Below are 20778 nucleotides of genomic sequence, written 5' to 3' on the forward strand. Positions count from 1 at the left end.
TCACCATGCTTGGGGGAAGAGGCCACAGCATGCAGGGCGGCAGAAAGAATGGAGCCGTCCCAATGAGCCACCTGGGCCGGGGCCAAGAGGAGGCTGGCCAGCCTGCCCAGGGGGTCTGCAGCAGCGGCACCCCCAGCACCCGGGTTTTCTTAGGTGGAAATGGGGTGTGGAGCGGCTTGGGAAGATGCTGTGCTCACTTCCTCTACACGTTTCCTTTTCCCTGCAGGCCTGTGGCTGTACCTGGCTGGGAGCAGCCTGCCCTGTCTCACGTTGATTGGCTCTCCTAATTTTGGGTACAGGTCAGTCCATCGGGACTTGGAGGCCCAGATTGCCATCGTGACGGAAAACCAGGCCTTACAGCAGCAGCTCCACCAGGTGGGTGGGGGACGCGGGGGCGGGGGCGTGGGGCTGGGTGCTTAGCCCTGCCTGTGTCACATTCCCTGGCAGCTGTGTCCCGCTGCCCACCCACCTGGGACTGAGCCCAGTGAGGAAGAGCCCGAGTCCTCAGCAGCCCCCTGGTGGTGGCAGGAATGGCTGGTGGCCAGAGAAGCTGGCTGCAGGGCCTCCCTCTGAAGCCTGCAGGCCTCTCTGACTGCGGAGCCCTTCTCGGAATGCAGGTCCACTATGGAAGGGGGGCCACCCGGGCAGAAGGGGTGACACAGAAGCCAGGAAAAGGAGGCCGACCCCACAGAGAAGCCAGAGCACCAGTGCGGGGGCTCGTGGAGAACTCGCTCGCGGGTGTCCATGCCCTCGAGCCCCAGCCCTCTCTGCATGGGTGTTTGGGCTCTTTGTCTCAGACTCGTGCACTTGGGGATGATCGGGCCCGGGTTGCTTTGGGATTGAATGTAAGGGGGTGGTGGACAGCTTGGACATTTGCCAGGCCAGAAGCAGGGGTTCCTCGGGGTGTGTTTGCAGGGTCAAGGCGTGGGTGTGTGGGACTAGGGAAACTGCGGGCGGATTCTGCCTGCCCCCCATGTCCAGGGATGGAGCTTGGCCAAAGCAGGGTCCATCTTCCTTCGGGGTGCGGGGGGGTCCTGGAATTCTTGTGGCTTTTCTCATGCTTATAGTTGTAATGGGGTTGCTTTCCTTGAAACCCTGAGAGGGAGAAGGCAGGCATTCTTGCGGAGACTGGGGGATGGGACCTGACTTGCTGTGTCTGGCCCAGCACCTTGGTGTGGGCAGGTGATCCGGTGCAGGTGGCCCTCTGAGGACCCTCCTCTCCTCCCCTTGGAAGACACTTCCCAGTGTCTGGTCGGGCCTGCGCTGTCAGTCGGGAGAGCAGCCCTTTCTCCTGAGCTCGGCCTGGAGAGTTTTGGGGTCGGGGACCCTGAGCCGCATGCTGCTGGCTGGCGACCCACCGCCAGGTGCAGAGAAGCAGGGCGAGCACTCCGTCTCCTCTGTGGGATGGGAACGCAGTGGTGGTTCCCTGAGCGTCAGCCGTGGCCTCCACCTTCTTGCATGCTGGTCAGATTTGCTCTGTTTAAAGTGGAGAATGACAAAGTTAGTGGCAATTCCTTCGTGCTTTTGTGTGACTGTCTGTCCTTGGTCACTTGCAGCAGTCAGCGCTGATAGACTTTTGAGAATGCAAACGCACCACCCAGCGTGTGAGCCCGGGCGGTGCTTTGGGCTCCGAGTGTGTGGCCGGTACAACATGGCCTTCCCGGGAAGGTGCCAGCTTTCCTCCCTCCCGAGTCGGGAGTCAGGATCCCGTTGCTGATAACATTGCTGCAGGCCCAACCGCAGAGGCTTCAGCTGGTGACTTTGTGAAGCTTTTATTCTCCAGTGTTTGGGAATTGCTGTTGCGAAATAGTTGGAGCCTTTGTTGCTGGAGGAGGAAATGGTCACGGCCTTGTGCCCCGGGATCCTGCCTCCTGCGATTTGGGAATCTTGTCCGCCTGAGTGGGGCCTTGGTGCCGGGAAGGGCTTCACGATGGAGGGTGAGAGGAAGTGGCAGCGGTCACGCTCTGGGTGGCCAGTGGGAGAATCTGATCTGCTCAGCAGGTTTCCAGCAAATGACTGAGGAAGCCCCCATAGCCGAGGTTCACACCTGCACCTTCCAGGGGTGAGCCTCCTGACTTCCGCTCCCCCACCCCCCGCTGCAGAGAGTGGGTTTCCACAGACACCCGGGTCCCTGAGTTTCTGTCCCCGGTCAGTAGAGAAGTGTTCGTGTGACTTGGCCTGGAGCCAGACAAAATCTCTGTGGACCTGGGCTCATTTGGGGGAGCAAGTTCCCCAGGCCTGTGCCCAGGGTCCTGGTACTGGCCGCTGTCCCCCACTTCCTGAGACGGGAGGACTGAACCCACATCCTGGTTTTTGAGAAAAGCTGGGCTGGTTGTGGTCAGTATCTGCTTTCCCAGATGACATATTTGGGATATTTTCTTTTTCTTCCCAAACCTGAATCCCAGGGGCTTTTGATTGTGGGAGGGTGGCAATTCATGCCGCAGCTCTTCCCTTCTTTAGAGCCTTTGAAATGCAGAAACACGTTTCTGGATAATTCCGCCCATATGCTCATATGCTGGGACTGCAGTTGCCGTCGTGGAGGCCTGTCCAATGCCCGATTTTGGGACTGCCCAGCCACACAGCCTGCCACAGCCCAGAAAGTCCCTAAAACCCCGTTGCCTGGGTGCCTTCTCCCAGAAGCCGCCTTGGAACTCTCCTTGGGATGCAGGCAAGGGCCCCTCTTGGGTCACACTGGGATGGGATGGGAGATATTTTTATCTGAACCCCAAGTCCCGCCCTTCTCTTAGTACATACAGTAAAGACTGAAAGCTTCCTGGTTTTGTTCAGGGAACACGCTTTACCACTTGTGACCCCAGAAAGACACCCTAGAACAGCATTGTAACTTCGATCAGCTGACTTCCTTCTCCATCCCTGTTGTGGCGTCTGTGAGGAAACTTAAGTGTTTCTGGTAATTTAATTGAAATCTTGGCTGCATATTCATTTGAAAACATAAAGCTGGAGCCGGTCTGTGGAGACTCCTGCAAACCAGCCCCTGAGACTGAAGCCCGAGACTGAAGCTGGCTGCTCCGTCAGGCGCAGCAGCAGCCGTCGGAGGCCAGGGACAGAGTGGGATTGGGCAGCCCGGCGGGAGCTCCCGGGGGCCGGGCCCCGCAGCACGGGCTCCCGGCCACAGAGCCAGCGCCAGAAACGTGCAGGAAGAACTGCATCCAGGCGCTTGGTTGCCCCAGGCCTTGATGGGAAAAGCTGTGGACCAGTTCCCAGCGTTCTGGAGGGCCAGGCATCCTCGCCCTGTTCTCATGGGGTCAGAGGAGCTTGGGGGGACACACCCTCTGCCCCCGGCCCCGGAGGAGAGCCGGCCAGGCTTTTCTCTGGGGCTGCTGGTCCTCCGTGGCCAGAGCGTCTTCACAGCCATTGCTGCTCAGTCCTCACGGTGGTGTGGGATGGTAGGCGTCTCATAGCTCAGGGGTCGTAGGTCGCAGCCTCTGTGGAAGTGCGATGGGTCCCCTACAAAAGGGAACAGTGTGTGGGGGGCGAGTTGTTTAAAAGACAGTTTCTCCGTCAGTGATCCCAAGCGCAGTTCATGACAAGGCTTAGATACGTGTTACTTAACTTGTTTTAAAATATGAAAGTGATACTTGTGAAAATTAAGAAGTTAGACTATACTGGCCCTTTCGTCCACAGATAATTGCTGAAATCCTTTTGATTGTTCTTCCATCTTTTGTTCTGTGAGCACATGGAGAGGTCTAACTTGTTTCTTTTTAATGAAATTAGGATTATATGGTATCTGTGATTTCATACCCAGGATTTTTCGCTTAACACATGTGCTTACCTGCATTACTGAATAAACGTTCTTCTAGAACCTGAGTGTCTCATAGTGAGTGCTGGGTTGTCAGTGGGGTGTATTATATTTAATCAGTTGGTTGTTGGACATTTAGGTGGTTTCCAGTGTTTCCCTATTGTAGATGTCGCTGGGATAAACACCAGTGTACAGAAATCGCAGAGCATGCTTCTTTTCTGGGGATAAACTCTTGTGAGTGGAGCTTTTGAAGGCTCTGAGGGCTTTGCCAGACTGCGCTCGGTGAGGACGACGCGATGCCCTCCATCAGCAGTGCGCCTGCTCCCAGGACTTTGTCAGCCCCGGTGGTGGTGTTACGGAAGCTTCTGCCAACTGGAGAGAAGAAAAACTACGTCTCATGTACGAAATAATCATAATTGTGCAGTACCTCCTTTAGAAGGGTGAATGTTCACTTTTTCTACCAGCTGTATCTCTTCAACTCTAAATTACCAGTCCCCTGCACGGCTTGGTCTTAAAAACGTGTAGCAACACGGGCTCCTTAGCTTTTCCAAGGAATGTTTCAAAGGGGCCACTTGCAGGGCCTGGCTGCCGGGCCCTGGCACCCCATCCTGTTGCCTGGTGCTGGACGGGACCCCTAACTCCTGTTCCTTTTCCTCAGGAGCAGGAGCAGCTCTACCTGAGGTCAGGTATGGTGTCTTCCGCCACCTTCGAGCAGCCGAGTCGGCAGGTGAAGCTGTGGGTGAAGCTGGTGACGCCACTGATTAAAAACTTCTTCTGAGGACGACAGGTGCCACCTCAAGGGCCCACCCAGTGGGGTTCCCCAGGGGTCACTGCCCCAACTCGCATAGGAACCCCAGTGCTCTCTCATCCCTTCCTTGGTGACCCAGGAGTGGTGCAGCGCTTGTGTGGATGGTTGTCCTGATGCCCATCAGGCACCCCCTCCAGGGAGTCCCAGGGCAGGCTGTGGTGGGGGTCAGTGTCACGAGGACCTTCGTCCCCCCGGACCGTGGGGACACAGGTAGACTGCGCCGCCCTCCCCTGAAGCTGAGCTCATGGTTTAGAGGGCAGGAGGGCAGGAAGCGCCCTGGCTGGGAGCGGGCCCTGGCTTGCTGCCTGGCCAGCTGCTTTCGCTGGGGTGAGATGCCAGGAGGAGATAGCACGGGGCCAGACCTCGGGGCTCGGCCTCCTCTGCCTGACGTTTCTGTGACGTGCACTTACGGAGGCTCCATGTTCTCTGTGCTGGCAGCTGGTAACAGGACGCGCTCTGGCCACTCTGGGGGAGGCCACTGCTTTGCCCAGTGAGCAGGCCTGACCTGAGCTGCCCCCAGACACCGGAGGTGCGGCTTCCCTGAGAAGTGGCGTCTTCCTGAGTGACCCCCTTAGGCCCTGAGCTCACCCCAGCGGTCCCCAGATGGGATCAGCGTCCCAAGGTGCTCTGGGTGGGGCTGTTCTGGGCTCCCACTTGTCCTGCCCATACTGGGGGGTGGGAGTGGGATGCTTGGGCTTGTAGAGAAGGGACAGTGCGAAGAACTCGATGATGAGGGTAAAGGGATATGTGGCCAGTGTGGTTTTCAGTCCTGGCCAGTCACCTCGGGGGTCCCCGAAGCCGGTGGCTGCCTGTGTGAGGGGCAGGGGGCTTCTGGGCTCAAACCAGAAGCATCTGCAACCTCTCCCCGCCCCAGGCAGCCTGCGGGTTCAGTGGTTGGGAGTGGCTGGTGGCCAAGGCCGCCCTGCCCTGGGGCCGCAGCACGTCAGTTAACACTGTTTGCCTTCAAACTAGTTGTTAAATTGTCCTGTGGGACAATTAGACCAGAGAAGCCAAAAGAATGTGCCGGCCCCGGGTTTCTGTTTGGAGAGAGGCTTTCTGTAAACAGCGCTGGCATTCCTGTAGGTTCTGTGGGATCAGCGCAAACAGTGCCACAGCCTGCTCTCTGCTTGGCTGCTTCCTTTGTCCCTGCTAATTACCTACAAGACAGTCCTGGGCAGCTGTCCTCCCAGGAGTGCTCCCGGCTCTTCTGGCCAGCCTGGTGGTGAGCCAGGTGGCAGAGCCCAGGTGCAGAGTGGCTGCCCAGGCCTCCAGCACTCAGGTATGAAGTAGGTTTTGGCCCTGTCCCTGTTTCCTCATCACTGGATTGTAACCTAGAGGTAAATCCTCTCGGAAAGTCTGGAGAGGAAAGTTTAGCTGCTCACAATGCATAGTGTGGAATGATGACTGTTCCAGGCTCTGAAGGCAAAACTGGAAAACCTTCCCATTTTGTGGTGATTACTGGGGATTGAAAATGAGTTGCCTGCTGACTGCCAGCTGTTTTATGTTCTGTCTGAGGAGCGACCTCTCCTGGCCATTAGAGCAGGTTGCCGGGCAGCCAGGCTCCCGGGCCCAAACTCCTGCCTGAACCTCGGCCCCCCGGGAGGGAGGACTCCCCCTGTCGGCCCCACTGGGTCCCAGGATCCTAGTGACTTACCAGCCTTTACTTTTAAGCCTAAAACCAGGAAGGGGGGCCAGCCCCCTCTGGAGTTGGTGGTCTCTGCTCGCGGCCTTGCCTGCATCCCCAGTGTCCCAGTGGGTTCCCTCCTCTTGCCTGTATCCCCTTACCCAAGCCAGCCCTGGACGTCCAGTCTCTTCACTGGAATGTCCTGCCACTGTGTCAGACGGGTCTGGGACTCACTGGTCTCACTCTGCTGAGAAGATTCTGGTGGCAGATAGAAACACCCTCCTACCAGTCACCCTGGTTCCCAGGTCCCCGCCAGCCCTGGCCCAGGGCGGCCCTCGGGTCAGGAGCCCGCAGAGTGAGGCCTGAGGCCAGGCGGCGAGGGGCCAGGCTGCTGCTGGCCGCCTGGTGCGGTGGGCTGTGTCCTCGCAGGTTTTCTTGAGCCCTGTCCCTGGATATGTTCAGAGGCCTAAAACGGGGACTGGCTGAGGGCCTTGTCGAGGGACCAAGCGCTGGGCATTCCTCGTGCCACCGCAGGTCGCTGCACAGGCCTCACGGGTAAGAAGTCAGGGCTTCTTGGTGCCGAGCAGCGCCCTGGACTGCTCATGGGCACGGTCTGACCAGCCCCGCACCCCCGCGCCCTTGCCGTGACTGAGGAGGGGCGGAGGTGAAGGCAGCGGCCCAAGGGGCTCGTGGGCTTGGGCAGTTCTTTGCAGAAGCCTGAGACCTCCCAGGACACCCGCACGTCTGAGCTGCTCCCCGCTATGTCCTATTGCCAGCACCTTCAGGAAGGGGGCAGTTGGCAGGGAAGCACTTCAGCTACGTGGGAACGGCACCTCTGGGGAGTAGTTTGTGGAGGCGGCCTTACCGTGATAGAAAGGGAATGCTTTGGGGACTGTGGAGAGGTGGCCGCTCCTGTTTATGACGAAATGCCCTGTCCCCTCCTTGGTGGGTCTTTGGCATGTAGCATCGGGCCAAGGGGTGGGACTGCCACACCCTCACCCTGTATGCTGCTTGTGGCCCCTATGGGAAGATTTGGGGGTTTGGTTCCTGGGACACTTGCCCCGGCTGCTTTGAATTGGGGCCTTGTCCCCAAGCCTGTGTCAGGTCCCTGGTGGCCATCTGGTGCCGAGCTGCAGGCCGGCTCAGGTGAATGAGATGGGCACAACTCAGTGACGTCATTGTTTTAATCCCACCCGAATCCCCTCTCCTACGCTGCCCTCACCCTCTGGCCAGTCCACACGGGCACGGTTACCGGGTGCCTTGAGTACGTAGGAGGAAGAAGGCAGCACCCCTTGCAAGGTGGACACTCTAGCTGTGAGCTTGAGGTGCGGTTCGCATCTGGGGAGCGTGGCCTCGGGCAGGCGCCAACTAGATCTGCAGCAGCAGCGCCACGCCCGCCAGGACCCACTTCGCTGCCTTCTCTTTGGTTTTCAAGTTAAAGGTCCAGACGTAGGTGGGGCCGCGGAGGCGTGTTTTGTACACGGGACACTCATAGATGTTCTTGGTCTCCATGCGGTCCACAGGGATGGCCTTGATGAAGATGACGGGCACAGCCGGTGTCAGCTCCTTCAGCCGCGCTTCGGTGATGACCCCGGTCTGGGTGTCCCAGCGAGCGCCTGCAGTGCAATGCTGGCCATGAGTGAGGGGACACGCCTGCAGGGATAGGCTGGTGCCCCCAACACCCCCGACTTGGCTCTGCTCCCAAAGAGCTCAAGCCCGGTGCCAGGGCACAGGAATTGCTGAAGACGGAGCTGGAAACAGAGAGGTCGTCGGTAATCACGTGGCCTCCCCCTTACCCCACTGTGCACCGAGCGCAGCTGGCACGGAAGCCACTGGCGCCATCGTTTACATGCGTTTAGAGCCTCATCCGCCAGCCTTCTTAATTTCAGTGCAGGAAACCACCACTCCGCTGAAAATGACGGGAGTTCCTTCAGGGAGGGAGCGTCCTGTGTGTACACCTGCGTGTAAATACCCATTTCCATGTGCACAGAACTGTTACTGCGTTTACCCAGGCTGCTGTAATTTCTACGCACCCTATTTAATGTTTATATTTCCTGTCTGTCATTCCAAATAAACATGGAGGACGGCTGCTACTGTGCTTTTCTTTGTGCTATGAGAACTGGGGCCCCCGACACCCCGACAGGTAAGGGCTGACGTCACTTGCTGAGTAGGATGGAGGTATATGGTGGAGTTGTTGGCACTCAGTGGGGCCATGGCGATGGCTTGCCCCACGGTGCTGTGTGGCCTCTGCCCAGCTGCTGCTTGGTCCTGGCCCCTCGGACGGCCTGGCACCAGGCTCAGAGCAGGTGGATGGCCTGGGGGCAGCAGCAGCTTGGAGGGGGAGTGGGACCTGCAGGAGCTCCGGACCTTCACCCCTCACCCACCAAATGCACATCGAGCCTGGGCTCCCTGCCCCAAGGCCTGGAAGGGCTGAGCCCCTCATCACCTTGAGCTGGTGCTCCCGTTTGAGAGGAAGCGGCCATTTCAGCGGAGCAGGGCCAGCTGCTTGTCTGGAGCACCGTTACTCTGCTTGTCTGGAGCACCGTTACTCGGTCTCCTCCAGACCGTGTGAGCGTGTCCTGAGCCGTGTCACCCGTCTTCAGGCAGCTCTAAGCTGAGAGCCACGTCGCCGAGTGCCCCTCCCACCTGTCCCCTTACAGCACGCTCACAGCCTGCTTTTGCCAAGAGCTGGTCTCCAGCCAAGCAGGACCAGTTCTAGAAGCTTCCACAGACCAGCAGCACTCCCTTTACCTTCCATGAAGAGCCCGTACACGTAGGCGCCTTCTCGTGGGGGGGCCGTCATGTCCTCCCTGTTTTTCTTGGTCACTTCCACAGACAGACACATCTTGTCCAGCGGCCACTCGTTCTTCCTGGCCATGGACTGCATGATGGCCGTGAGGAAGGACTGGGGGTTGAAGAAACCAGCCAGCCACACGGTGGTGGGCAGGGCGAAGTCCGTCGTCCAGGCCTCGAGCTCCTGGAAGGCAAGCGAGTGGTCAGCGCGTGCCTCGCAGTACAGAGCAGACTGCCTTACGGACAGATCGTGGAGTCAGCCCTGCAGGCCTGGCCTGGCTTTCCCGTCTGGCTCCATTTTAAATGAGGGGACAGGAAGAGCAGGGCCAGGAGGGATGGCTGACCATTTGAGAATTTGGGAGCCCCAAGGAGGCTTTTGCTTTCGTCACCTGGCCGCCTTTAGGAGGCGGCCCCCGCTGACGGGCGGCGCTCAGCTCTGTGTGTGTCAATAGAATCTGCTCTCACTTGGAGCCTGCTGTCTTCTTCCTTTAGGAGGAAGTGCCTGCACTGCCAGGCGTCTCTGGTGTGGACCAGGCCCTTCCAGCCCTGCTCTGACAAAGGCCAGGCCAGCAGGGGCCTCCAGGCCTGGGCGGGGCCACGCTCTGGGGGCGGGGCACCTGGGAGCCCTGTCCTCACCCTGATGCGCAGCAGCAGGTCGGCATACCAGGCTGCCAGGCCCATCATGGAGGGGTAGGCCCGGGCCACCCACGTATCGGGCACGGTATCGTAGAACAGAGCCGTGCACAGGTCCTCCATGTCGGTCGTGATGGTCAGCTCCCCCTGAGGGACACACAGACGGGTGCTGGGGGGCCCAGGCTGCGCCACTCGGCACGGACGCAGGCCTGGCCAGTCCCGGCCCTGTTCCACCCGTGCTCGGTCAGGCAAGAGAGCACCCACCCACGTGTGCTGAGCGTCGCCCACAGAACGGAGTTTGACAGTGTGAGGCCTCTGCAGAGCCCCTGATGTGGCCACGCTTGTGCCTCCTGTCGGGGGACAGCCAGGTGGGGCCGTGGCAGCCTGCCGGGGCCGAGGGGCCGAGCACCGGTGGCCCGGAGAGGCTGCGCTGTTGTGCAGCTCAGGTGGAATCCCTAAGTCCCATCCCTGGGCCCTGTTGACCCACACTTTACCTTCAGCCCTAGGTTTAGCTCCTTTAGCGAGCGGCGCATTTCGTTGGTTAGGATGTTCATTCGTTCACATTCTTGAAGGGCAACCACCACGTAGGGGGTCTTCTCGGCCGCCTTCGCCATGATCTCGGCCATGTTGAACGTCTCTGGGATCTTCTCCAGGATCTCATCCAGCACGGCCTTCACCTGGAAGGAAGCCCAGCCGGCCCTGTCACTGCCCCCAGCCAGCCAGCCCTCCCCCGGTGTCCACAGCTCCAAACCCAGCAGCAAAGACACAAGTGGCCGCAAAACCAGGATCACAGGGGCAGCCACACACCCGGCGAGGGGAGGGAACCATGGCCAGTGGGCTGGGAGTGCGCTGGCCCCACTGTCGAGGCCACCTGACTGTCCCAGGAGCATCAGGCCACCCAGCCTGGTCCCTGCAAACATGCCCGAATGGACCAGCATCCCTCCCCCACTCAGAGCACCCGATGGTTGTGGGATTGGGACTCTGTCCTCCGTGTGGACTATCTGCAGGGGCCGTGCTGGTCACACCCTCAAGGGGTGGCCCACTCAGGGGGCAGGAACATCGCCTTCCCAGCAATAGGGTCCTGGTTTCCATCGTCAGACCAAGAAAAGGTCACGGGGCCTAATAGCACCGAGAGTCTTCCAGTCAAGAATTTGGTCGACTTGCTCTGAAGCCCAATAGTTAGCTAATTTTTAACAGACCTTGTCTGAATACTTTACAAAGCGCAAAGGTGTCGTACCTCCAAAGACGGCAGAGGAGCCCAGACAGGTGAGAATTTAGGAAATGCTCTTACATTCTCTGAGGGTCTCTGCTTCTCTGAGTGTTAGCAGGGTGTGCCCACTGCCCTCTAAGCTCCCCTGGAGGGAGGGCCTGTTCCCACTCATCTGACTGTTACGCGTGCTGCTCTCCTGGGGTTTTCGGCTGCTGCTCTTGTGCTCTAAGGGTTAGGTTGGAGAAGGGCAGGTGCTCTGTGGGGCACTTAGCTGGGGAAGCTGGAGGACCTCCTGCCCCTCTCTAGGCCTGTGAGCCTGCTCAGTGCCACTGGGCCCTGCTAGCCAGCTTGCAGGCCCCACCCGGCGTTTCTGAGACCTGGGGTGGGACTGAGTGTGGTGCCAACAGGTTCCCAGGTGCTGAGGCTGATCAGGGCGACCCCAGGTTCTAGGCCCTGCCCTGCCACCGCCCCAGGGAAGGATGGGAGGGGTCCTGCCTTCTCCTCGCGGGACACGCCGGTGCCTGCTCCTGAGTCCGTCTCTTTGGGCTGCATTTCCAGGACAGTACGGAACAGCTTCTCTGAGGTGACTGTTAAAAAGCCGATCTCTGCATTGGGGTGCAGGCCGTACAAGTAGGGACTCTCGGGGGGCAGGTTCTCATCGATGTATTCATGATAACCCTGAAAAGGGGTGGTTAGTCAGGCTGCCAAGGGAGAGCTGTGCAAGCTGGGACCTTCTTTCCAGAATGTTCCACCCATGCACATCTCACCCTCTGCACAAACTTAGTGGTCCCGACGGCCCTCCTGGGCGGCTCCCCTTTGCTCCCCAGCTACATAAGGAAGTTTCCACTCCCCCTCCCAGAGGCTGCCTTTCAAACCCTCTCATTTTGGTTTCCTGGCTTCTTGCTCAATTATTGATGTTCCATTTGTGATCTGAGGCTCTGACCGGGAGCCGGCCAGGATGGCATTAGCCTTGGTCGTGGTTGTGTCACAGAGTGAGCTCATGTTTAACTTGTGGTCCGTCCCCGGGAAGGAGCGCTCCTCACCTTGTAATCCAGGCTTGGGGGGATATGAAACCCGGGGGCCAGCTGCACCTCCCCCTCCAGCATCTCTGTGCGGATATATTCCGCCAGATAGGTCCTGCACAGCCGGCGGTCCCAGTCATCTGTGATGTGGCCGCCGTACATGATTTCACCAAAAAGGTAGCGGAGGTCGTCCCAAGGCACCTTCAGAGGACGGCAGCAGTGAGGGACGGTGCGTCCGGCCCCTTTCTGTCTGTAATTAGGGTGACGCCAGCTCCTCCACAGCAGCTGCTACCCTCAGTCACCAGGCCCGAGGCTCACCTCCTCCCACCCCGCACGCCACCACCGGTCCTTGGTATCTGACTCGGGCGGCAGGGGACAGCCCTCGGCCCTCTGACTGCACTTTGCTGGAACTCATGGCCAGTGGCCGAGTCCACAGGTCCACCGTCCAGCCCACTGTCTGTCTGCCTGTTTCTCCCTTTATTACCTTTATTACCTGTGATCGGAGACGGGATCCCTCTGGGATTCCCTCACTGTCTACTTTCATCAGAAACCTTTAATCCTACGGAGATTGGGTTTTGACTCCCGGGCACCGTGCAGCTTTCTGGCCGTGAAGCCCAGTTGTCAGATCTTCAAGTGGGTCTTCTGATCCCACTGACTCTTTTTTTTTGTACCTGGCTTTTGAAATCTGTGTGTATTTTGCCCCTCGGTTTGGACTGGCTGCGTGCCACATGCTGGTGGGGAGCTGCCCTGCTATTTTCTAAATGGTCATTTTCCCGGCCCAGCTGTCATGGGATGTGCTGGGCGGTGGTTTCGGCATGCTACTTCTTTGCTTTAGGGACGCCGTGTTGTTTCTCCTGTGGGGCAGGGTGGGCACACCCCACTCTGCCTCCTGGGGATGGGCCTTCCCCTTGGGGTGGGGAAGTGGAGTAACCCCCAGGGACGGAAGCTATGGGTGTCCCACACCTGCCGATGGAATCCCTGGGGTGCCTGTCACACATCAGGCCTCGCTGGTCACTGCGTGTGTAACTCGGACACACCCTGAGTGGCAGGATGGGACGGCCCTGGGACATGACAGCATCGTCACTCACTTTCTCCAGGTACTGGGACAAAGGGAAGCTTAGGTGGGCCAGGCCCAGTGCGTGGCCTGAGGAAACACTGCCAGCAGGACGTGGGTTCCTGTACCGTTCTTTACCCCTCCCTTCCCCACCGCATGGCGTAGTCTCTAGCAGGTGCTTGCCCAGCCTGGATTCACGCATGCGTGACAGGGGAGGCGTCTAAGCGAAAATTCTAACAAGACTGTTCCTCCCACCCTCGTCTCCCCAGAGAGCCCCAATCTGACAAGCTGCAGTGATGATGAAACCCCTTCAGGTCTTGCCCATTGTATCGATTTGTTGGTGTGAGTGTTGGAAGACACGCTACCAGTGCTTGGATCTTATGGACCCTGTTTTAGGTGAAGTGACCATCAGCACCCGGCCTGACCCACTGCAGAGAAGAGCAGGCTTCTGCTCCCTGGAAGGGAAGGGCAGCGACAGGACCTGGGAACCACCGCGGTGGGGGTGGAGGGGGGAGCTGGGGGATGGGAACTGACTGCTGCCTGTGCCGCTCTCCTGCCTTCTCCAAGGCCGGTAAACACAACGTTCCAAGCTCAGGCTTGGGTGACAGCAGTCCTGGGAGGCCATCTCCCCCCCACCCAATCTGGGTTGGCGGCTCCCTCCTGGCTGTCGAGGCAGGGGGTCTACTCTGGCCCAAGGGCAAGGTGATGTTTGTCAGGCATCCCAGGGAGTGGACCTGCAGGGCTGAAGTCTCCCCCCTCCCCCCTGCATCACAATAGGGTGGGAGACAGGAGGGGTTCCTGAGACTAGCGCTCCCAGGCCAGGTGGGGCACTTTGCACCTTTCCTCCCTGAGCACCAAAGCTTTGAAGCTGGGGTGTTGTCCTCTGGTTTGGGGAATCTCTTAGCTAGTGATGGGCAGGGCCCGGCTTCAAACCCAGGCCCCTGGGCACCAGCGCCCTGACTGTGCCACTAGGGGTGGGTGCCTAGGCCGTCCGGGCGCTGGGAGGGAGGTGCCAGCTCTGACCACTGGTTCAGCTGTGTGACCACCCCCCTCACTCATGCCCCAGCAGGTTCCTGGGAGCCTCCCTGGGCAAGCCCGGCACTGCTTTTGCTCCCTGTCCATCCCTCTTGGCTTAAGAAGGTGCTGGTGCCCGCTCTCGTTGCTGTTGCTTTAGGGACAAGAGGGAGGAGAAGGACCCCAAGGCTTATGGGGGACACAGTCCTCTGCTTCCTGGGGCTCAGAGGCGGTGCCAGGTCAGAGCCAGGCTTCACGTAAGGTCCTGAGAAGGCCAAATGCAGCGGGAGAACCGCCCTCGGTTGAGGGTGAGAGACCAAGACTTAGGGGGTCTCTAGACAGGCTGCTGGGCTACCCACAGGGGACATGAGCCACTCACTGCAGGGCCCACCTCTCCAGGACACCCCTGCCCCCCAGCACCCGCCTTCCCCAGTCTGCTGGTGCCCTCATAGCCACAACCCAGTACTGGAGGCCACTGGCTTTCTTTTCAGCCCTCTGCGGCTGTATGCGTCTGACTAGACATGGAATTTTCAATTAAAAAAGGTAGGAAGCATTGCCATCTTTCCAGGGAGGGGTTTTTGGCCCTTGCTCTACAACTGGGTTCCATCTCCAGACGCTGACTGAGCACCAGCCCTGTCCACGATCGGCTCCGCTGCCCCAAGGTGCTGGGATTTGTCAGGTGCCAGGTGGGCAGACCCCCAGAGGTAGCTGACCCCATGGAGTGTGATCACAAGCAGAGACTGCCAGAAGGCTGACGCCTGCGGTGGCGGCAGCCAGGGACTGGATGCTGACCGTTGTCTCAGGCTGGTGGGGTCTAGATGATTCTTAGGTTTCCAGTTTTCCTGGGCTGTGATGCTTATTTAACCTCATTTAAGGTCTCTTAAACATACGACTAAGAATTATCCAAAGAGGGCGGGCGAGGGCGGGAGGCGGGAAAGGCTGGATGGGAGGAGAAGGACTCGGCAGGAGGTCCGCCCTGTACCTTGGCGTTCGCCTCCAGGTAGTTGTAGAGCACGTTGATGGAGATGGTGAGGTCCCCGTTGTTGAAGGGGTACGACCTGTTCCAGCCCTGTGCCCCAAACTTGCGCCTCTCGGCCACCACGGCGTGGAAGTAGCACAGGGCGAAGAGGATGCACTTGAACTCGAGCTCCTTGGTGCACATCTCCAGAGTGTCCTGCGGGTGCACGCTCTGTCAGCGGAGCCCATGCAGAGCGCCAGGGGGACGAGTCCCGCCTGCCCACTGGTTCAGGGTGGGGTGCGGCGCAGTGGGGTGGGGTGCGGTGGGGTGGGGTGCAGTGGGGTGCAGTGGGGTGGGGTGCAGTGGGGTGGGGTGGGGTAGGGTGCAGTGGGTGGGGTGCAGTGGGGTATGGTGAAGTGGGGTGCGGTGGGGTGGGGTGCAGTGGGGTGGGGTGGGGTGCAGTGGGGGATAAAGTCTTTCTGGTCTGCAAAGCCTGGCAGGGCACACTCAGAACACTGATGGCAAGTTCTCTATCTCTTCAGCACTGATTACAAGTCCAGTGACCGCTGCAGCTTCCTAACAAAGTGTCACCCCTGCCAGGACATTTCAGGCATGGTGCCCACACATGCCTTCCTCGCTTACTTAATGAGAAATAATGTGCCTTCACAGTTACCAGCATTCCTCATCTTTTATATGCAAACAGTACCCTAGCTCTTCAAAAACAATCCAAGGGGGCGGGTGCTTAGCCAGCCCTTCCATTTTCTGTGGCCCCGGAAAATGGCAGACCCAGCCCAAGTTCTGAATCAGGTTTGTGAGATTTTACTGACTGTGATTTGTCTTTGCTAAGTGGGCAGCTTCTGGAAGCCCAGCTGTGTCTTCCTCATCTGCTCAGCGTTGACTGCGCCCCAGGGCCCAGGGCTCTGTGGGCATGTGGGGAGGGGCCCCAGCTCCCCAGCTGCCCACACTGCCCATGCCCCCTGACACTGGGCAGTGGCTGCAGGCTCTCAAGCCCCTTGTGTAGTGTGCTCCGGGCCTCCCTGCACCTGGCCACTCCCTACTCGCTGCTGGTCCTGGCTGTCTGCCTGGGCACCCACTTCCCGGCACTGGCTTCGATGTTCCTTCCGCCTGCCACATGCCAGGCTCCCAGCATTTTGTGCTTGGAGGGAGGAATGTGTGACCACTCTGCACATCTCTTTTCCTGCCCTCAGTTCTCCGTGACTTCACTCTGATCTTACTGGGTCCTTTCAAAGCTGGTAGGGAGTTGCTAGTTGCTAATTCCATATATTATTTTATGTACTAAATACATCAGACATAGAAGTTACACACTCTTGGCACAATGCACTCCATAAGTAGGTCTTTGTTAGGTGTTACCTGAGAACACAGGCATTCTTCCTCAAGAAGGTTTTAGGCTCCGATTTGGAGACCAAGTCTGTGCACCCAGAAAGTTCTAGTGCGCAACAGAAGATGGTCAGGTGCTAAAAGAATGGATATTGATGCTAAGGGTTTGCACAAGGGCGCAAGGAAGCCAGGGAAGGTGGTGGCCTGCTTGGGGAGGGAACCAGAGCTCAGAGCCCAGTGAGGCTGGCGTTACCGTCCTCCTTCATGGGAGGGAGAGGACAGACCAAGGAGGTTCTGTGGCCTCAGCAAAACTGACTGACCGTCGGGAACCATCCTTGGGAGCTGGGCCCCTTCCTGAGGTGCTTAGACAAACCCAGGGCCCGGGCCTGCACTGACTTGCAGGGCACGAAACTGATTATAAACGTGCCCTTCTGTTTGATGAAGCTGTCAGTGATGGCTGTTCCCACAGCGCTTTGTGCACCCGTTCAGGGACATACTGACTTTGCAACGCTGGGTGTGTGTGCGTGTGTGACCGTGTGTGCGTGTGTGACCGTGTGTGCGTGTGTGCGTGTGTGGTGCATGTGCCGGGAGAGAACCAGCACGGAGTGTCCTCACAGTGCAGTCGGATCCTTGGCTTTGAGGTCCAGTGATTCCATGTGGTCTGGGTCCCTGGGCCGCTCCGACTGGGGACTGGCACTGGGCATGTGCATAGGAGAAGCCGCCTTACCTGGGTGAAGAGGTCCAGGGCTTTGTGCAGGTTGGCGTGCATGCCTGTGGGCGGCTCGTTGGTGATTTTGATGGCGTTTTCCAGGATGCCCTGGGGGATGATGTGGGACTCGGCGCTGGGGGCGGGCTCCGCGCTCATGAACACGCGGTAGTCCTCATGGCTGCCCAGGCTGTACCGTTCCACCTTCTTGTCCAGGGTGCTCAGCCACCGGGCGACCAGGTGGATGTTCTGCGGCCAAGACTGGGCTTAGTGCCCACATACGCCTTCCCTGCCCTGGGCCCACAAGGACAGGCCACTCTGCCGTGTCCTCTGCGGGGCTCCTCCTAACATCGCTGGCGCTCCCCACCCCGCCGTCCAGCCCCCCCTATGGGCCGCAGGGCAGGCAGGATCGGTTCAGCCAAGCATCTGTGGCCCCAGAGGCGATTCTTGTGCTCAGTTAATCCAGGACTCCAGCCTCCTGGCGAGCCCTTCCCACTCTGCGGGCCTGGCATAAGGCTGACGTTGTATGGTTCCCACCCCTCCTCTGACAGCTTTGGGTGAAAAGCAACGACTTGACGCTGAGCTCTCCACTTGGGTTCAGGCGAGGCCGTGTCAGCACACTGTGGGGGCTGTGGGAGCCAGACCAGCCTGGAGGAGCTAGGGGGCAAGCCGGGGTGAGGATGGGCTCATGGGGGTCGTGCTAGGATTTCCCCAAAATGGGGAACACAAGCCTCGTGGCTGTTGGCTGCAGAGGGGGAGGTGCGCTTTTGTCACCAGTGTTTTTGTGTTTAAAATCATACTCTTTAGGGGTTCTCTGGCATGAAGCCCAGTGTCCTTCTCATCACTGGAGAAGCCACACTTCCACCGGAGCAGTCGACAGCCCCCGCTCCCAGGCTGACGCAGGCAGCGCTCAACTTGGTATGGCTGCCTCCTGCCCATTTGCCCAGGGTGCTGCTCACAAACCCATGGCCAGTCCCCACACCCATCAGCGTGGCGCCCGCCCCTAGAGGTGTCAGCACTCACCCTCACCCTACCTGCAGAATGACCCAGTGTCCCTTCTCTGCAGCCACGTCCAGAGCGTTCTCAGCCACCACCTCTTGTCCCTGCCCCAGGGACACGTTGTGGAGTTTCCCATTGTCTATGGTAAATTTCAGCTTTTTCCCTAAAGGAAAGAAAAACAGGGAAAGTGTGGGGGCGAATGACTGACAGGCTGAGGCTCTGTGATCCACGGCTGGGACTGCCACACCCTCCCCCACTTTTTTTATTGTGGCAAAACACACGTAACATCAAATTTACCAGTTTAAAAACCATCTTAAAAAGTGTACAACTCAGTGACGTTTAACATATTCACAGTGTTGTGCAGACATCTGTCTAGTTCCAGAACATTTCCATCACCCCAGGAGGAATCCCCGTGCCCATTAAACGCTCTCCATGCCCCTCCCCCGGCCCCGCAGCCCCACTCTGCCGCTGTCTCTGTGCATTGCCCTGTTTTGGACCCTTCAGATAAATGGAGCCATACAACGTGGGGCCTCTGTGTCTGGCTTCTTCCCCTTAGCACAAAGTTTACAAGGTCCATCCATGGTGGAGCGTGTCAGGGCCTCACTCCTTTTCCTAGTGAAATACTATCCCACTGTGTGGCTTTACTACACGGCCGTTATCCATTGGTTGGTTGGTGGACACTTGGGTTGCATGCACAAGTTGGCCACTGTGAATGTAGAGTGCTTGTTGGAGCAGCTGTGTTAGTTCCTTGGGTGTACACCTGGGAGTGGAGCTGCTGGGTCACACGTCACTTCTCGAGGCTCCACCAGACTGCCCTCCACGGCGGCCACACCAGCGACGCACCAGGGCTCCGGTTTCCCCACGTCCTCCCAATGCTTGTCGTTTTCTGCGTCTTTGGTAATAACCATCCCGAGGGGTGTGAAGTGTCATCTCACTGGGGTTTGGGCCTGTGTTTGCTGGTGACTGAGGCCCTCGCTGGCTGGCCACACTTACCCAGGGCTTCCACGTCTTTCAGGGGGTCGACCCCTGGGGAAAGGATGAAGAAGATGGGCGTGGAGGGACTGCTCTCCTCGTAGGACTTGGAGAACTCCACGCTCCGGCCCTCCACGAACTTGCTGCCCATCTTCTCCTCCACGAAGTTCCTGAGGAGATGCGCCTGGTCAGACCCCAGGGCTCGGGGTACGGGGCTCGGGGCGCAGTGGGCATGACCGGGGAAAGGGCTGTTTTCTGGCAGACTTCCTTAGGCAGAGAAAGGTCTCAGGCCAGAAAACAGTCTGCAGGGGCTTTCCTTGTGCAGTGTGGGGTGTGGAGCGGTCCGTTCTTGCTCCCCGGGGCCCTGCAGCATGTGTGCACAGATGAGAGGCAGCTCCGCGAGCTGACCTGATGCTGCCTGTTTCCAAAGGTGCACAGGGTTAACGGGGAGGGAGCAGCTCAGTGCCGCCGGGTGACCACGCCTCAGTGCCAGGTGGCTCCTGGACGCTGGGAGCCCTCCGTGCTCCCAAGAAAGGGCTCAGTTTTTAGCCATTTTCTGTTTCCCACACATTTCCAATCTGCTGTCCAGACAAGGGCAGCAAGAAGGAGCAGAACGTTGAGGGGTTTCTGCGTCCTGGTGACCTTCCGATTGAGGGGTTTCAAGAGGAAGGAAGCTGGTCTCACAGCAGTTTTCTTCAAGGACCACAGAACATGGATCATCAGAAAACACAGGAAAAAAATGACTTGACATAAATACCTCCATTTACATAAGCACCTCTCTGTCCCAAGCCACAGACTCTTTCTAGCTCGACCCCATAAGCCCCGGGGTCAGTCGAGGCCCCTCTTACGGGAAATCCAGTGCTGTATGGCGTGACCTTTGGAGCTCAGCTGTCTGTCCCTCTCCCGTGATCACAGGCAGCTGAGCTTACTATATTCTGAATGAATCATAGGAGGTCAAATTAGCACCATTTTAATGTCCAGCCCAGTCTTTGAAAAACTGACAATGGCAGCATGGCCAGGGAGAGCTTGCTCATCCCCAAGCAGGTGGCTCTCTGAGTGCTCTGAGCACCTTGGAGGCCCTTTAGGTGCACCTGTTCACTTAGAGGCCACTCACACCCTCCCTCTCCTTCCCCTGACCTGCGGGCTGGGGCCGGGTGGGGCTTCCCGCCTCCCTGGGACGTCCTGGAGCACCTGTGTCTATGTTCAGCCCCTGCTCTGGTTTCTGTAGCTTCCTGAACCCACGCGGCCTATGGGGTGGGGGTGGGGTGGGGGCGCTCCTCCTGCAAGCCTGCCACTGAACTCCATTCTGGCTTTTGGATCCTTGTCGGGAAGGACTTCCAGAGTGTCCCAACTCCTGCCCGGCCCTGGGCAAGATGTCACTACATCAGTGCTCCTAATCACCAGGCCCCCTGGTCACGCTGCGCGGATGAATTAATGATGCAGAATGGCGTGCGCCTGGATCCAGTGGGCCCCCCCACTCCCGGCTCTATGTCCTCATACAGGAGCGCTGGAGCCACCTCCCAGCGGCCCGCAGGAACGCCTGGCAGCCTGCAATCAGCGCCATGGCAGTGTGGACACCACACCAAGGGGGCAGTGATCAAACTGCGGCTTGTTTGAGCCCGCTTGCCAGCTCCCACCCCACCTTGTGGGAGTTACTCCCCCTCCCCGGGCGTGCGACGCTGTCGCGGTGACAGTACCTGCCTCCGGGGCTGTTGGAGGCTGAGAGTTCAGTGCTGCCTGATGGCCATTACCACTGGCGGCCGATTTGGATTTTCTCGCTTTGAGGCTACACTCCCCTTACACGATAAGGGAGGCGCACCAGCTTTCCTCAGCATGACAGAGAGGGCACAGCTTGGTGGGGTTGCACCTGGCGTTGGGGTCACCCCACCC

At 58.8% G+C, this 20778-nt stretch overlaps 2 protein-coding genes across 4 annotated transcripts in view; one reads left to right on the top strand and one right to left on the bottom strand.

Moving 5' to 3' along the window:
• The window catches only part of PGS1 (phosphatidylglycerophosphate synthase 1), a 33918-nt gene extending 25640 nt beyond the window's left edge, over window positions 1-8278 (top strand). For all 3 annotated transcript variants that reach the window (XM_081027369.1, XM_081027371.1, XM_081027370.1), the window contains exons 8-10: window positions 227-375; window positions 4416-4544; window positions 7713-8278. In XM_081027369.1, coding sequence (XP_080883495.1) covers window positions 227-375; window positions 4416-4535 — 269 coding nt within the window. In that variant the 3' untranslated portion in view covers window positions 4536-4544; window positions 7713-8278. The remainder of the gene's footprint in view (window positions 1-226; window positions 376-4415; window positions 4545-7712) is intronic.
• DNAH17 (dynein axonemal heavy chain 17) overlaps window positions 4568-20778 on the bottom strand; it is a gene marked incomplete at its 5' end in the record, with an annotated part of 105661 nt that continues 89450 nt past the window's right edge. The window contains 10 exons of the mRNA XM_081027368.1: window positions 4568-7805; window positions 8941-9166; window positions 9619-9762; window positions 10110-10292; window positions 11321-11503; window positions 11869-12048; window positions 14898-15089; window positions 16939-17166; window positions 17952-18079; window positions 18910-19058. Of these exons, the coding sequence (XP_080883494.1) occupies window positions 7558-7805; window positions 8941-9166; window positions 9619-9762; window positions 10110-10292; window positions 11321-11503; window positions 11869-12048; window positions 14898-15089; window positions 16939-17166; window positions 17952-18079; window positions 18910-19058 (1861 nt within the window). The 3' untranslated portion in view covers window positions 4568-7557. The remainder of the gene's footprint in view (window positions 7806-8940; window positions 9167-9618; window positions 9763-10109; window positions 10293-11320; window positions 11504-11868; window positions 12049-14897; window positions 15090-16938; window positions 17167-17951; window positions 18080-18909; window positions 19059-20778) is intronic.

This window comes from Rhinolophus hipposideros (assembly GCF_964194185.1).
Source record: "Rhinolophus hipposideros genome assembly, chromosome: 20".
NCBI classification, from domain to species: domain Eukaryota; kingdom Metazoa; phylum Chordata; class Mammalia; order Chiroptera; family Rhinolophidae; genus Rhinolophus; species Rhinolophus hipposideros.